This window comes from Theobroma cacao, chromosome 1 (genome assembly GCF_053813885.1).
Source record: "Theobroma cacao isolate CCN51 chromosome 1, ASM5381388v1, whole genome shotgun sequence".
In the NCBI taxonomy this organism is placed as follows: Eukaryota; Viridiplantae; Streptophyta; class Magnoliopsida; order Malvales; family Malvaceae; genus Theobroma; species Theobroma cacao.
The window spans coordinates 38,896,155-38,911,643 of NC_142639.1; the positions used below are offsets into that span (position 1 = coordinate 38,896,155).

The 15,489-nt window shown below is 32.2% G+C and overlaps 2 protein-coding genes across 4 annotated transcripts; one reads left to right on the forward strand and one right to left on the reverse strand.

Annotated features, from left to right (window-relative positions):
• Positions 1–8,173: 8,173 nt before the first annotated feature.
• LOC18613949 (Pyridoxamine 5'-phosphate oxidase family protein) lies at positions 8,174–11,779 on the forward strand. 3 transcript variants are annotated; one of them, XR_016028521.1, is made up of 8 exons: positions 8,174–8,318; positions 8,424–8,473; positions 8,558–8,615; positions 8,789–8,821; positions 8,997–9,092; positions 9,690–9,857; positions 10,006–11,504; positions 11,630–11,779. XR_016028521.1 is itself a non-coding variant. In XM_007051443.3 (7 exons), the coding sequence occupies exons 1-7, from the start codon at positions 8,229–8,231 to the stop codon at positions 10,105–10,107; spliced, it is 597 nt and encodes a 198-aa protein (XP_007051505.3). In that variant the 5' UTR covers positions 8,174–8,228; the 3' UTR covers positions 10,108–11,779. The 3 variants fall into 3 exon arrangements, 2 of the variants coding, with proteins under 2 accessions (XP_007051505.3, XP_007051506.2); XM_007051443.3 differs by having other exon boundaries at positions 10,006–11,779; XM_007051444.3 differs by lacking the exon at positions 8,997–9,092 and having other exon boundaries at positions 10,006–11,779.
• Positions 11,780–12,430: 651 nt separating this feature from the next.
• LAC6 (laccase 6) lies at positions 12,431–14,937 on the reverse strand. The gene is made up of 6 exons (XM_018114002.2): positions 14,760–14,937; positions 14,514–14,665; positions 14,162–14,406; positions 13,931–14,059; positions 12,827–13,768; positions 12,431–12,728 (listed from the first exon to the last, which is right to left on the reverse strand). Exons 1-6 carry the CDS (start codon positions 14,886–14,888, stop codon positions 12,598–12,600), a joined length of 1,728 nt encoding a protein of 575 aa, XP_017969491.1. The 5' UTR covers positions 14,889–14,937; the 3' UTR covers positions 12,431–12,597.
• Positions 14,938–15,489: the final 552 nt, after the last annotated feature.

Genomic DNA, 15,489 nt, shown 5'->3' on the forward strand with positions numbered 1-15,489 from the left:
TTTCTATCATTGTATTGTGAAATTATAAAAAAAGTAAAGTTTTTATTTATTTTTTTCTATTTATATTTATATTATTATTATTTATTTTTTTAATTCTATTCTATTTGTTCATATGTTCTAAGTTTCTATAGATTTTCTTTTCTAAATTTCTATGAATCATCAACTATATTTTTTTTTTGTTATATAGGTTCTATTTTCTACTTGTCATGTTTTTCTTTTTTTTTTTGTTATGTGAATTTTATTTTTAATGATTTTAATTTTAAAAAATTAAAGAATTATTGTATATGTAATTCTTAAATATAAGTTCTAGCGTTGCATTATTGGTTATTGTTTAAAATTTTACCAATATATTATTTTTTGTTAATCCTAATTATATAAAAAAAATTATCATGAGTATATATATTTAATGTGTTTTATGTTTTATATTTAGTTGAAAGAAAATTATCTTGAGTATAAGAAGAAATTATTAATTCTGTATGTCGTATTTAACTATTTATATTTTATACATTATAGTTTAATATTTAGTATTATAAGCTTGAATATAATAAAATAAAAATATTAGATATTGACTACATTAATTTTTAGTCGTTTATATTGAGAAAAACAAGACTCTAAAACAAAATGAATGATAAGTTTCTTACAGATAATTTAATTATTTATATTAAGAAAGATATTACCATCGTCGAGCGAAACTTTCTTAGAGCACTATTATAATTTTTTTCTTTTTATTTCTTTTGATTTATCAATTATATAAAATTATTATTTATTATAAATCTTTTGATTATTAATGGTTAAATTCAAAATATTAGTTTTAAAAATTTTTAACTTTTATTCTTCTCAGCCTTTGACCCTTTTAAAAAAAATTAACTAGCTCCGCCTCTGATTGGATTCATGATGGCAGGCAGTCATGTTGCAATCATGTTGGTATAAGTATATCTATATATAGCCAAAAAATAGCTAAAGCCATTTTCAGAACCTCAAGACTTCCAAGACTTTCATACTTATTCATGCCATGGCAGTACATGTATCCACTTATCATCGATAACAAATTTAATGGTTATTATCTCTTTTAGGTAAGGATGAAATTCCAAAGTTTGATCTACCCTTTTTTTTTTCTCCCTCTCTCTATGGACTTTTGCACTTGAAAAAGTCCCAATATCACCTCCACGAGAAGGAAAAGAGAAGCATTCGATCCTGTGAGGAAGAAAGGATTTCAAAATTTCTTCCCTTTTCTTATAGGTAACAGTAGTTACGTTTAGAACTGTTAAATGACAAAAATCTTTTGAAAATTCGCCTCGATATAATTGTGTGGAAAGAGAACAAACAAAAGAGGACGACATCAACATGAAAGGTATGTTTACGAGTTTGGAGAACAAGTTGATTGGCAACTTATTACTGAGGTGGGGGGAACATCACTTGGAAAGGAAAACACTTAGACGTTGCTTTCACATTAATTTGATTCGCCTTTTGAAGTTAGATGACCTCGTGACCAACTTGTATTCCGAGATTGGTAGATGCACCATTTGTTTTGATAATAATGGGATACTATGGTTATAATTCGATGATTCATTTCACTGTTCTGATGTGGACATTTGACTTTTCTTAATCATTAAAAAACAATATTAAATCATTTCATCAGCTAATCTATTAAGGAATTTGTTCCCAGCTTGATTTTTGTGCTTTGCCCCATGAAAATGGTCCCATCTAGACTTTTAATTCTTCAAACAAAATAAGGGAAATTAGTAATCTATGCCATCCACCCAAGAAAAACAAAAGTAGTTTCCATGCCATAAAGCTGGCAATGTGGTCCAAAAGATATTAGGACAAGATATAAATATTTTATCATCGCCGGCGTTAAAATGTTTGATGCAATGACATTAAACTTTCAACTTTTATATAATAATATTATGGAGAGTTTAAATTATATTAGAATCATCTAATTAAAAAGTGAGTTTTTAAGTACTCACTAAAAATAGTCATTTCATAATTTTTTTAAAAATATGAAATTATTATAATTATATATTTATCCACACTGAATCAATCCTGTTGATATGCTTTCATTTGGGTTTAACTTATTTATCTAGAAATTGGTTATTGACTTAAAAAATAAACAAAAACTAAATGTAAACGGAAAACAAATAATAAAAAGAAAAGAAGAAGACTAAACTCCTAAATGTGGCTGAGGGTATATCAATTCCTCTTGCGGCCAAGTTTGGCTTTGAAATTAAAATTGCCATTTTCACTCGGTTTTGTAGCTCAAGTGTTCAGCATTGTTCAAAGGCAAAGATCTAACATGGATCAGGGGTTCAAGTAAAAGGGAAAGGGTGATGATGATGAACAACACTTACCATGTTGAATTTTTAAGATCACTTGATTAAAACCATAGACCTATCATGTGCTCCGAATTATAAAAGGGAGTTTATGGCCAACACTTACCATGTTGAATTTTTAAGATCACTTTAATGCTCCTTCTCAAGTATAAAATCACGGATCTATTATGTGATGTGAATCACATAAGGGAGTTTGTACGGATTTATAATGTGATATGAATTAGAGAAGGGGGCCAACAAACGGGTACACTTGTTTTGATACCATGTTAAATTTTTAATATGAGCATCCAAAGATACTTTTGTTATATCTCTATGTCTAGATTCTAAGGTACCTCTAATTTAATAAATGTGAGATTTTTATTTGCATACCTATCATGGAGGGGGCAACAATGAAAGAGACAACTCTTGTTTTAATATCATGTTGAAATTTTTAGAATGAGCATCTAACCTAAATTCAATTGGCAATATATGAAGAGATCTTTATTATATTTATATAACTAGGATACTTTTAATTTAACAAATGTGGAAATTCTTTCTCACCATTCAATAATGCCCCTCACGTGTGGGGATTATGGACCTATCACGTGACATAAATCATGGAGTTGGGTCTACGAAGGGGCTAACAAATGAGGGCAATGTTTGTTTAAATACTATATTGAATTTTTTAAAACAAGTATTCAACCTAAAACCAATGCGTAATAGATGGTTCCTATGTGAAGGTGAGGGGGAGTATTGAAATAATGAGAAAGAGAAATCTCACATCTGTTATATTAAGAATATCTTAGATATATATAAATACATAGAAAAATCTTTTCATTTATTATCAATTGATTTTAAGTTAAATATATGTCTTAAAAATTTAAATATTAGAGATATCTTAAATATATATAAATGTATAAAAAACATTTTCACTTATTGTTAATTGATTTTAAATTGAATATCCATCTTAAATTTTAACACAATCTCTAGTGATGGCTAACTCTCTTCCAAACCTATCCCAAGGGATTGCAAGAAGTTTAACAATTGTTGTGATCTTTATGATTTAGTTTTAGTTTTTTTTTTTTAATTTGTAAATTTAATTACATTAGATAAATTAGTTAATGTAAAAATAAGTTAATAAGAGTTGATTTGGTGTTGGTTAGTATATAATATTAGTTAGATGCTTTGAAAAATTATGAGGTGATATAGTTGTAGTGATGCCTAAAAATCCAAATTCACATTTAAGATGATTTTATAATGCACAATTTATATTATCAAGATAATTTTGATATAAGCTAAACTCTGTTATTAATTATTAAAAAGTTCATTGAGATCGGATTTTCTTATACATGAAATTATTTAGATTTAATGGTGGATTACAGTTTCTGTAGAAAATAACAAAGATCTAAGAAAAGAATTCAATTGCTTGATAGCTAATTTGTTTGATTGCTTGATGAAAATAAAAGATTATATGGGAGCTATTTATAATAACCAACTAGACCTAAACTTATTTGGTATGTAAATAAAGCAAATAGTAAATAAAAAAGTATTCTAATCTTAAATTTCCTCGGAGAACAAGTAAAGTAAAAAGAAAATAAGAAAAGATTACATAAGAAAATATTTTCTCATTGATTTGAGGATACCTGTACATTTCGTAACAATCTCTCTCAAGCCAGTGTAGGTGATAGGTTTGGACTCCACCAAACTTGCCATAGATATTATGGGTATCCATCTTGTGCCTCTCTCAAATTGGTGGAAAGTAAACCCCAATAAAGTTGATAATGAGAGTTCCTTATTTGTTTTCGTCAAGTATTGTTATCAGTTGATCAAACTGAATTTGAGATAACCTTGTTGGATTTAAAATAATCTGTTATGGATTTGCTTATTGTTGGGAATGTATGCCCTTTTTCTTTTCCTATCAATTTGGTGGATATCCTACAATCTCAAAACAATTTTCGTACAGTGTTCAGATTTTAACTTCTTATTTGGATCTTGATTGCCCTCTCCAATATATACTTTGAATGTTGTTGCCTCCACAATTGGCCTTGTCATCATCTACTTTTTTGAACTCAATAAAGAATAAGCAATTGCTAAAGTTGATAATGGATCCTTACAGAGAATATTTGATCTTACAACAGCATAGGAATCATTCAATCCCGTTAGAAACTAATGTAATTTTTCTTTTTTTTTTTTCTCTAGCCAAGACTTCACACATACAATTCCTACATTCTTATGCATGAAACTTGAAAAAACTTTCAAGTTGATCCCAAAGTCCTTTCATTTTTGTATAGCAAGTTGAGATTGCCAATTCATCTTATCTAGTGTTGATTATTTTTCTTTTTAGTTCTTGAATTCGAAGTTCTCTCCCAAGTGAAAACCTTTATTCAAAATCTCTCTAGATGTTATAAACAATGTCATGATATACAATGCTGTTACGTAACTCTTCATTGAGTGGATTTAACTCTTTCCTTTAGTTTTGATAATTTTTCATCCATGAATATCATCTAGTGTTTCGATCTCAGAGCATTGACAATAATACTCCTCTATGTTGAATAGTTGATGTCTCTTTAATATATGGGATACCAAATAAAAAAGTATTCTAATTCTAGATTTTTTTTAAACTACAAGTAAAATAAAAAAAATCATATAAAAAAATAATTTTAAAGATATTTTCTTTTTGATTTGAAGATACTCATTTATTTTAAAATATGGATTTACTGAGTCCACGTCATTCGCTATCTTTGTCGTAGTTACCTAACGCGATTTCATCATGAGTTACGTCACTTCCATGCTTGTAAAAAAAAACTACCTAAAAAATCAACAAATTAATAAATTTTAGCTTCAAGAAAGCAATAAGAGTGGAGCAATTAATTTCAAAGTGGCATATATAGCTAGACATACTTCAACTTTCTCTATAACTTAATTTGCAAGCACTTGGAGTGGATGCTTCACCGTGCAACAGCTGGGTTTGAAATTAAAGCAAACAAAATGTTTGGAGGGTAAATCTTACTCTCCTGCCATGATGATGCTGTTTAATTTCAATGAACACATGATCAAGTTTAACGGCTCTGATTTCTAGCTAGTGAAATTTTCCTTCAATAATTGATTAGTTTAGTAATTAATTAATTATAGTAATACAAATGATGGTAACTGGTAAATCTCTGGGCTTATCTTTAATGAGGTTTCATTTTCCTAGCTCCGGCTTCAGCGGGAGGACGAGGAAGGTGACTCAAGAATGCTACCTCCAAGGTCGACCTACAATTCTCACTTTGAAACTTAGACTAATTAATTAGGAAACTTATTAGAAAGACCATGGCCGCAAAAATTATGCAATTACCTTCCTGTTGACAACGACATTAATTATATAGAATTTTAATTAAAGCTCAATGGGAGTAATGCAATGGTGATTTTACTATTTGCATTTTTTACATTTTCAACACAATAAATAAAAATTTTATTTTGATGTAAAAGTTAATAAAAAAAACCCTCCATACTAATTGCTCCCTCCGTCCCATTTTATTTGTCGCGTATTGATTTTTTTTGGTCAAACAAACTTAATCTTAACAATTATTTTTAATAAAATTATAAAAATTTTAAAAATAAAATTTTACAAATTTTGAATTTCAAACTTTTCAATATATATTTTTTGAGATTTTAATTTTATATAATATTTAAAAAAAATGATCAAAATTGTATTCATTTAATGGAAAAAATCAATAAAGGATAAACAAAATAGGACAAAGGGAGTATAACAATGATTTATTATAATTTATAAAAATAAGCTTTAAAAAAATATATGAATTGAAAAGTAAATATTCCAAACTTATGCAAAAAAAGAAAATAGAAAGTGAATATATTGCAAAGGTTCTTTTTTATATAGTTCTAGCTGGTGTCTTGTTACTTTTAGGTGTACCTTCTTCTCAAACTATCAGGGCCAGCTTTAGCACAAAGTCATCAATATCCTTGCTTTAGGTCCCATAATTTTATAGATCTCATAATTATATATAATATAATTAATTATATTAAAAATATAAAAAAATTAATAAAATTAATAAAAAAATTTTAAATTAAGTATCTATTAAATATTTATTTTCTCTTACGTACTTCTTATTAATTTTTAATTATTTATCTCACTTCCTCACTTATACAAAAATCAAAATGATTAATAAAATTACATATCCTTTCATTTTCTTAATTATTGCTTAATAAATCTCTATTTTTTATCACTTTTCAATTCTCATAATATTAATAATTCTTAATTATTTTTCTTATTTAATGAACAAAATATGTTTTTAATGATCTCCAACTAACGGTAATTTTTTTTAATTTCAATAAAAATAATCTCATTTAAATATTTAAACGCTTTAGGCTTTTAAAGGTATTGAGTCACTCCTAATAATAATCGATTTGTTATCATTTATAAGAATAAGCTTTAAAAAAATGTATGAATTGAAAAGTGAATATTTCAAAACAATGCAAAAAAAAAAAAAGAGTGTGAATATATTCCAAAGGTTCTTTTTTATATAGTTCTAGTGCTTTGTTAGCTGGTTTCTTGTGAAGTTCAGGTGTACCTCCTTCTCAAACTATATAGTTTTGTTTCAATGATATATGTATACACTAGTACTATACTAAAGGTTTACATGATAATTAAGTTGGTAAACCAGTTTTGGAGAATTTGGGTCCACAAGCGGGACCTTTTCCATGGAAAAAAACAAAAGTTACCACTTACCAATGATATTTTTGGGGCTGACCCAAATCCCAGTGCGAAATAGAAAATGATTTTTGACTAATACTACTAGCATTGAGTCACCTAGAAAGGATGAGAAACACACGGTATTTTTACGTCTAGTGATTTTGTTAGGTCAAATCAAGATAACTAAATAAATGAGAGTGATTTTGTTAGGTCAAATCAAGATAAATAAATAATTAAATAAATGAAAGTGATTTTGTTAGGTCTCTACCACTTGATTTTTGACTGTTAGATGCTTTCAAAATTTTTTTTTACAAGTAATAAGGTTTGGTACAATGTAAGATGCCTGAGATGGTAATTTGAAATAAACAATGTGACAGCGAGTGATTCCAGGCTAATTGGTCGCCATCCCCATGTTTACAGATCTTTTTTCAATTAATATCTCGAATATATCTTCTTCTTTTTTCATTAACAAAACTATATGGAAAATTTTTACTCTCACAAAGCGTTAAACTATTAAATGTGAATAAATAAGTTAACTTTGAATTGAAAATATTTTTATAATTTTATTGGGTAAAATTAAGAGTTTAACCTCATGTGAGAATAGAAGTTAAGCCATTTAATTAGAAAAAAAAGATAACTAAACAATATTAATTGTGAAAAAAGAAATTTAAAAGTGACATCTGAGAAAAGTTAAATTTACCCTTTTTTTTTATTTTCTATCATTGAGTAAAATGAATTCATCAACCAATTGTTTATTATTCTATTCTTAAAATATGTGCAAAAATCTTTATATCCTATACATTTACAAATATTATAAATATATTCTAACAATATGTATTAAAATAGTAAAGAAAATTTCAAATGCTTTTAAATGGCCTAACATTCAAACCGAAAACAGAAAAAGAAGTAAAAAAAAGTTATAATTGGAAAATTATTAAAAGGAAATATAAAATTACCAAAATAAGTTATGGACACAATTATGTAAAATTTGATTAATTATTGTTCTTTTTTCTCATATTTCTAATTACTCTAATTTATTCTTAGCCTAAGCTATTAATCAACGGGCTCGGGCCCAACTTCCGTAGAATAACATTATTGGGCCCAAAGTACGGCCCAACTGGAAATAAAAATCAGGCTTTTGTTTGGCTTGAACATATTGCTATCTTGCTCGGATAGATGAGAGAGTTCTCGCGGGGAGTAACCGTACAAACGGAAAAAGCAAGCGAATGGGAACAGTAACAGCGCCATGGAAGCAGCTTCTTCTCAACGCTTTGGAATCAAATTCCCATATCAAACACTCTTCCTTCTTTCAACTCGTTAGACTTTGTCCTCTTCATTTTTCCTTTAATTTTTTTTGTGGTTAAATTTTTGAAGAATCATTAGTTACTGTTGCTTTTTTTTTTTTTTACTTACGATTTTAGGCAACAATTGGATCTAATGGAAGACCCTCGAATCGCACTGTGGTGTTTAGGTAGCCTATTGACTAATCTGTGTGCAAATGCTTGTGGATTCTAATTTTTGTTTGGAATTGAAAGTGTTTTGCTTGAATTTACAGAGGATTTCAAGAGAACAGTGACAAGTTCCAAATTAATACTGATAGCAGGAGTCACAAGGTTCCTATATTTAATTATTCCCCCTTTTCAAGACTCTTGCAATTCTCACACTAACCTTTTCTTCTATTGAAATTTTGTTGAAATGGGGTTTTTTTTTTCATTTTGGGATAATTTTTTCTTATTGCGGGAGTTGTGTAAAAACTTATTTGTTGGGCTTGATTCTTAATTTGCAGATAGAAGAGCTGAAACATTGCGCTTTTGCTGAGGTAAATTTTGTTTGAGGTATACCCCATTATTTTGAAACCCTGTTTTGTTCTTATGTTCGAATGCGTACTTGTACTTAGCATAGGGATTTACTGTTGAAGCTTTTTTTAAAAAAAATCTTATGTAATTCTTTCCTTAATGCTTATATATAAATTGGGTTTTCTTTCTTGGTTGAAGATATGTTGGTACTTTACTGATTCTTGGGAGCAGTTTCGAATCAGTGGAAGAATTGATGTTATTGATGGATCCAATCCTGATGCTCTGAAACTTCAGGTTGGATAAGAATCAACCCAATTTTGAGTGCATTATATGAACTGATTTTTGTTGTTAATATTAATGACTTAGTACTATGGTGGTTTGCTGAAGTTGCCAGAATGAACAATTTATCCAATAAGTTTTATTGTGATGGTGGTTAACATTAATAGAACATAATTACCAAATGTTTCCCATCGAATAGAATTATCATTTGGTTTGTTTGTTAATCTATAAGCTACAATAGCACAATTCTTTTGTTACTAACAGAAATAACATTTTAAATACAATTTGTGGCTTATTTCATGATAGCTGAAGCTTTAGGCTTTAGTTGTTTTGAGTATGTTAAGTCCAAAACTCAACATTGGTATTCCGATCCTTACAGTAGCTTACATTTAAATAATGCATAACAATATTTCAAATGAGTTGTCATGTGCATTCGCATTCTCCTCTAGAAAAGGTAGTTGTTTTACTAACCTATAGCCTGTCTATGCTTTAATTGCTTCAAACTCTCTCAAGATGGGGGAAAAAAGGAAGAAAAGGAAAATTAGAGTTAGTGTTGTCACTTATCGGGATATACTTCATGTCTTCCTCATTCAGTTTATATTCATATTGCAGCAAAGGGAGAAATCTTGGTTCGCCAGTTCTGTTAAATCAAGGCTACAATACTTGGGTCCAATTCCAGGTTTCCCCTGCATAAGTGAGCACCCTAATCAGGAAATTGCTTTAGATCCTTCAACAGGCCCAGTTGGTGCATTTTGTCTGCTGGTTCTTGATCCTGATCAGGTTTAATATCTTGTTTACAGTTACTTTCCTTTAAAAATCAGAAAAGGGAGAATTCTGAGGTAGAAATAGGCAGGGAATAGGGAGCTATATTCCTCTCTTCATTTGATTGTTTTGATGTTGATTTTAGAATTTATCATATAATTTGCAGGTTGATTATTTAAATTTGAAGAGTAACCAGAGGCTTAAGTTTATATCCACACTAGGTCTGAATGGAGTGAAAAGCTGGACTTCAGAGAGAATCAACCCATAATTTCTGTTTTCTATTTCTAAAACCATAGTATGAACAGACATTGACATCTTCTAACCATTTAACTGATCTGGTGTGATTGATCTCGAAGAAACCTATTAATCTGTTGTATAATTTATTATTCTCTCCTGCAGTTGATTTTAGATATTTCATAAATTTTCTTTCTTTCACTCCTTTTGTTAAGTACAAAGTATGGCTCATTCAAAAAGACTTGTGACTATTTTCAAATGAAAACCTACTAAATACTGTTTACTGGATCTGCATTCCTATTTAAAGCCCTTGAATCTGAATCTTCCGGTAAAGCGTCTTTGGTTGAGAAGTTATTACACTATAGTTTATTAGTTTCTTGGAATGAAGTCTTATACAAACTGTTAACTGTTACACATGCAATTTGATGCAATTGAGCCCTTGAAATCAGTATTAGGGGGATGTCTGAAAGCCTCCCAGATATTGTGTCTTCCCGAAATGAGTATCTGTTACATACATTTAAGACACTGAAATGGTCAATGAGCAATTGTTTCAACATTATGGAATACTAATTAAGCCAGAGGCCTTTCTATGAAAGGGATAGGATATTCTTCTGCTCTTTGGACAAGAAACTACCACTTTCTTAATACTCTTTCTTCATGTATCCTATCTTCTGAAAGTGATGCTTTTGTTTATGAGAGGTGATCGCACCAGTCTTGCTAAATAAGGACTTAAGTGGTGGAATGCTTTCCTCTTTCAGAGTATTGTGGGCTGCTTTTTTTTTTATAGTACGGTCAGGAGTATCTTCAGGCTTTGTTTGGGTTGAAATTTGAATCCCTCTCAGGACTATCTTAAGATGTATTCTCCCTCATTGACATGTTGCATTCAGAGGTTTGCTTTCGGTGTGTTCCATTGAATCCGTGTGGCTGTATTAGTTGGGCTGTTACTAAGCCATTAGTTACATATATTTATTTATTATGAATTGATGTTCCTACCCTTGTTTGTATCTTGCACTGCTTAACTTATTATAGATAAAACCCGCTTGCATAGAAAACTGTCGAAATTTTGGATCCTATAATTTGTAATGTGCTCATGCTAAGTGCAAACAATTGTACTTCCAGTTTATTGTACTACACTCAAAGCCAGTGTAGTACATGCGTTATTGTAAACGGATTTAAATTGTTGAATGACACATATACAACTCCTGCTTATTATTTGACTCTACTACATCTAAAGCATCTCAGATAAACGTTAGTCAATCCATTATTGAGCTTAAAATCCCAGGTAGGCGATTTTTGTTGCATTTTTACCCTGAAAGCCCATCCATCACGAAATGATGCTGCTGAGTGCTGAGCATCATAATGGTCAGTCAGATGAGCTCCTAAATGGTTTGATTTAAATGAATGGACAAATGCAAGCTGGATCTTTTTAAGGTACACCCCAATCCCCCTTGAGATATGGTGATCTTTTATTATTATTCCTCCAATACAGTTTAGGATCATATGAACGCTGGTGACAGGCATTTACCATCATCTTTTTCATACACTTCATGTTTCAGCTCAGTTCTTTTGACCTTACAATCTGCAGATGGGCGGTTCTAGCTATGTAAGTTGTGTTTGAATATTGATTCTTAGTTGCTTGCCCTCGTTATTACACAAGCACTTCTTATCAATTTATTAATTTTCATCAATAGAGCCATCTGTAGACATGTTTTCCACATTTTCCTCTAAGAAAATTATGTGTATATTCATATATTGTAGGGAAATGAATAGATCTATGGGGATTTTCATGGGCTTGGGATTGCAATTCATGAATCCGTTAATAATTTGCAACAATGTACTTTTCTGGCTCCTAAACAAATATCAGAACACTGTTTTCTCCCAAGTTAAGGGATACCTATGGGGAATACGAATTGTATTCCATGGAGTTCGGGACCCTTACCTTCTATCAATCCATTACCCAAACTTTTCTCGGTACCAAAGGCCAACACTCGGGAGGGTTGAACCTCTTACTGTTTCTATCCAAGGCTCAAAGGAAGGCCTGTCCCCCACTCTAGTTAATATGGCCAGGCCAGCCGGCTTGCGAATACAGTCTTTCCATTCTCCACAAACAGGGTGAATAACCGAAGCTGGCTCCCCTTTTTTGTGTTTTTTCTTGCGATAAAAGAACGCCTTTCTCCTATGCTTTTCGATTAAAGCAACTAAACTTTGCATTTTAGTATGGTGGTTGACCTACTAATTTGTCCAATTTATTTACTATTATTTCCTAAGATAGCCGAATGAATCTATCTTGGGGTTGCCCAATATTGTGGAAAGGATAATCCGCGAGCCAGAGAATCAGAGCAAAAGGAAAAAGAAGGAAAAGAAATTTGCAGTTTTATTCCTCCAATCTTTACTTCTCTACATACACAATTTGAAGATCTAAAAGAAATGGAGCAGGGTATATAACACACTTGCGCCAAAAAGAATCCTTGATCAAAAAGATCACAGCAATCCGTTTCGTCCCATTTATTCAAATCCAACGGCTCTAGCACCGCGGAAGGTCTGCAGGAGGATGAGGTAGAGTCTCCATCTCTCCTTTCCCATTCTCCACTATCAACACCGCACCTAATCCCCATGACTGGTGTATGTCTAAGTGGCAATGCATAAACCAAACCCCTGAATATGACACAAGAATCCAATTATATTTAATTAACAACGATATACCAATTTGAGTAGTAATGTTTTTTGTTGAAAAAAGAGAGAGAGTATCGTACCAGGATTGTCAGCAACAAATCGAATAGCTGCCCATCCTCCTACAGGGACTCCAATTGTGTTTATATAAGGTGGATCAACCAAGTTAAAATTGGCAGTCTGTGGGTTGAAATTCCCCGTACCATATCCGACGACATAGAAGCTGTAGCCATGAAGATGAATTGGGTGGTTTTCAGTGGTGACTGTGCCAGTGTCCTGGAAGATAAGCTGCACCCTGCTTCCGAATTCAAGGACCTTGGTCCTAGTTCCATTGATGGCCTGTGTGTTATTAGGAGCATTGTTCGGTGCCCCATTGACGAAGTCATAGAACCGAAGGGGTGCGCCGGGGAAGTCCTCAGTGAAATGACCACCAATCTTCTTATAGTAAGCTTCCAAAATAGAAATAGTAGGCTTGACAAAGCTTATATTGTTCATGGAAGCCGCCATAGTCCCATTGTTGGTGCCTTGGCAGTTCTGCTGCGGTGTCTTGGACCGACATTTGTTGACATTTAATCCCACGGTGACGAACAGGCTAGTATCAATCTCTTTAGGAACATTAACAGGATTAAGGCTTCTAAGCCCATCCATGACAGTCTGAACAGCAAGATTGTCATTAAAGCTCGGCAATTTAGCTGGTAATGATATACTGTTAGGAACAGCACCCAAGTATTGGAAGTAAGCAACGGCTGATATGTTTTGGAATGCAACATTCTGGGCAGACATGTAAGGTCCTATGGCCATGGAGTACTTTCCTATGGGCTGATTAGCGGTGACGAGAACGTTCATGGTCTGCCCTGGTCCCAGCATCACACGGTCCGTGGTGAATGGCTTGGTGTACTCAGCGTCAGCCTCCACAATTGTTAATTTGTGATTAGCTATGGCAAAGAAGTTCTCCATGTTTAAGCCTGCGTTAATTAGTCTTAACAAATACGTCTTCCCTGGAACCACGTCAATCTTGTAGATATCTGCATACCAATAATTATAATATTAGAAGGAAGCCTAGTTTTATTTTATCCATTCTACTTATGATTGAATAGGCAAATTAAGCAGAAAATCTAATGTCATGGTGTCTGCTAAGTAATTAATTAGGTACTATAAAGAATTACAGTATAAATTTGGCTTTTTACCATTTCTGGAGCAATTGTAATTAGGGCCCGGATGACCATTAATGGTAAATGCATCAGCCGGTGGAGCAGCTCCTCCGCTTGCTAGAACTTGCCGCTCAAGTTGTACCACGTCTCTCAGCCAATATTCCCCTGCCACATTTCCAGGTAATCTTCAGATCCAATCATATATATATATAAACCATAACAGTATTTATAACACTATATTTAAGTGTTGGATTAAAGGAGATATACCTAGGATTACGATATGCTCTTGGTAAGGGTACTTGAAAGGGTAAGGGACCCCTGTCTGAGGATACACAACAATAGCACCATAAACAGTGGCCCTAAGCCAAGAAACGTGGGCATGCCAGAAAAAGGTGCCCTTCTGCTTCACCAATGTGAACTCGTATGTGAAAGTTTGGCCAGCTTGAATGGGACACTGGGTAATGTAAGATGGACCATCGAACCAGCATGATAACTTCTGCCTGACTCCATGCCTGAAAAGATAGCCAGCAATGAGTAATGATGATAGACAATTGGTAGAGTTCTGGAGTTAACTTTCTAATTAATTAGTAATCTTCGTCATATAATTATGAGAAAATACCAGTGGATCGTGGCATTGTAGGGGGTCTCATTGGTGACCTTGACGATGATTCTATCATCTTCTTGGGCGTAAACAACAGGTCCTGGGAACATTTTGTTAATGGTCACAATCTCTTTGGTGTTACACAGTTTAGTAACTCTCAGGGTTTGTACCTATGTGCAAAGAAAACCTTATTTAGAAAGACAGAATTGAGAATATTAAGATAATTGTTGAGCATATTTCGAGACAAATGATCAAGGGATTGACCTTGAAATCGTAGAACCTGGTTGATCTCCCTCCAGGCCACTCATGTGCCATAGCTTGGAGGAAAACTTGGAGATAGGATGACATTGACATGCTTAAGCATAGAAAAAAGAAAGCGGCTATGTTGGCCATTTTGAGTAAGAGCCAGAGAGAGGCAGAGAGAGTTGAAGTGGAGACTAGGGAAGGGGTGGAGAAGGGGGGGCAATTTAAAAGGGTGAAGCCATATAATATTTTAAGCTATTATTGGAGGGAAAGTAGAAAAAATTTGTCTAGATGTATCATGTTTGTCAGCTTTCATGATTCCTCTAACATGGTTTCGTGATAATAAGGTGTTGGGGGCGTGATTATTTAGTGTGACCCATTGTGGGGAAGGATTTTAGCCGTCTCTCTGTCTTAACAGGGAAAGCAGATATTATTTTTTCTTTTGGTTCATAATCTGTCAACGTTTTCCCAGTTAAATTATGTCCTTTGACTGAGAATATAAGCACTCCAGCTTCTAGATTCGAACCCCACCTCAACAGCTACTGTCTACTCTCTTTTCATATATGTTTGCCTATATTATTTTAGTTACCACGTATAAGCATTTCTTCTCTTAATATATAAATATAACCTACGAAACTTGAAAACCAGTTATCGGAAGAAGGTTTTCATGCTAGGTTCAGCCATGAAAGCGAAGCCACACCGACCAATATGTGTTTTTTTTTGGTTAACCTTCTATTGTTTGCCTAACTGC

Coding starts and splice junctions, on each gene's coding strand:
- LOC18613949 (XM_007051443.3), top strand. CDS start 8,229: ATGGGAACAGTAACAGCGCCATGGAAGCAGCTTCTTCTCAACGCTTTG. Junction 8,822..8,996: donor AACATTGCGCTTTTGCTGAG/GTAAATTTTGTT, acceptor TCTTGGTTGAAG/ATATGTTGGTACTTTACTGA. Junction 9,858..10,005: donor TGGTTCTTGATCCTGATCAG/GTTTAATATCTT, acceptor TATAATTTGCAG/GTTGATTATTTAAATTTGAA.
- LAC6 (XM_018114002.2), bottom strand. CDS start 14,888: ATGGCCAACATAGCCGCTTTCTTTTTTCTATGCTTAAGCATGTCAATG. Junction 14,666..14,759: donor CCAGGTTCTACGATTTCAAG/GTCAATCCCTTG, acceptor CTTTGCACATAG/GTACAAACCCTGAGAGTTAC. Junction 13,769..13,930: donor TTACAATTGCTCCAGAAATG/GTAAAAAGCCAA, acceptor ATTGGTATGCAG/ATATCTACAAGATTGACGTG.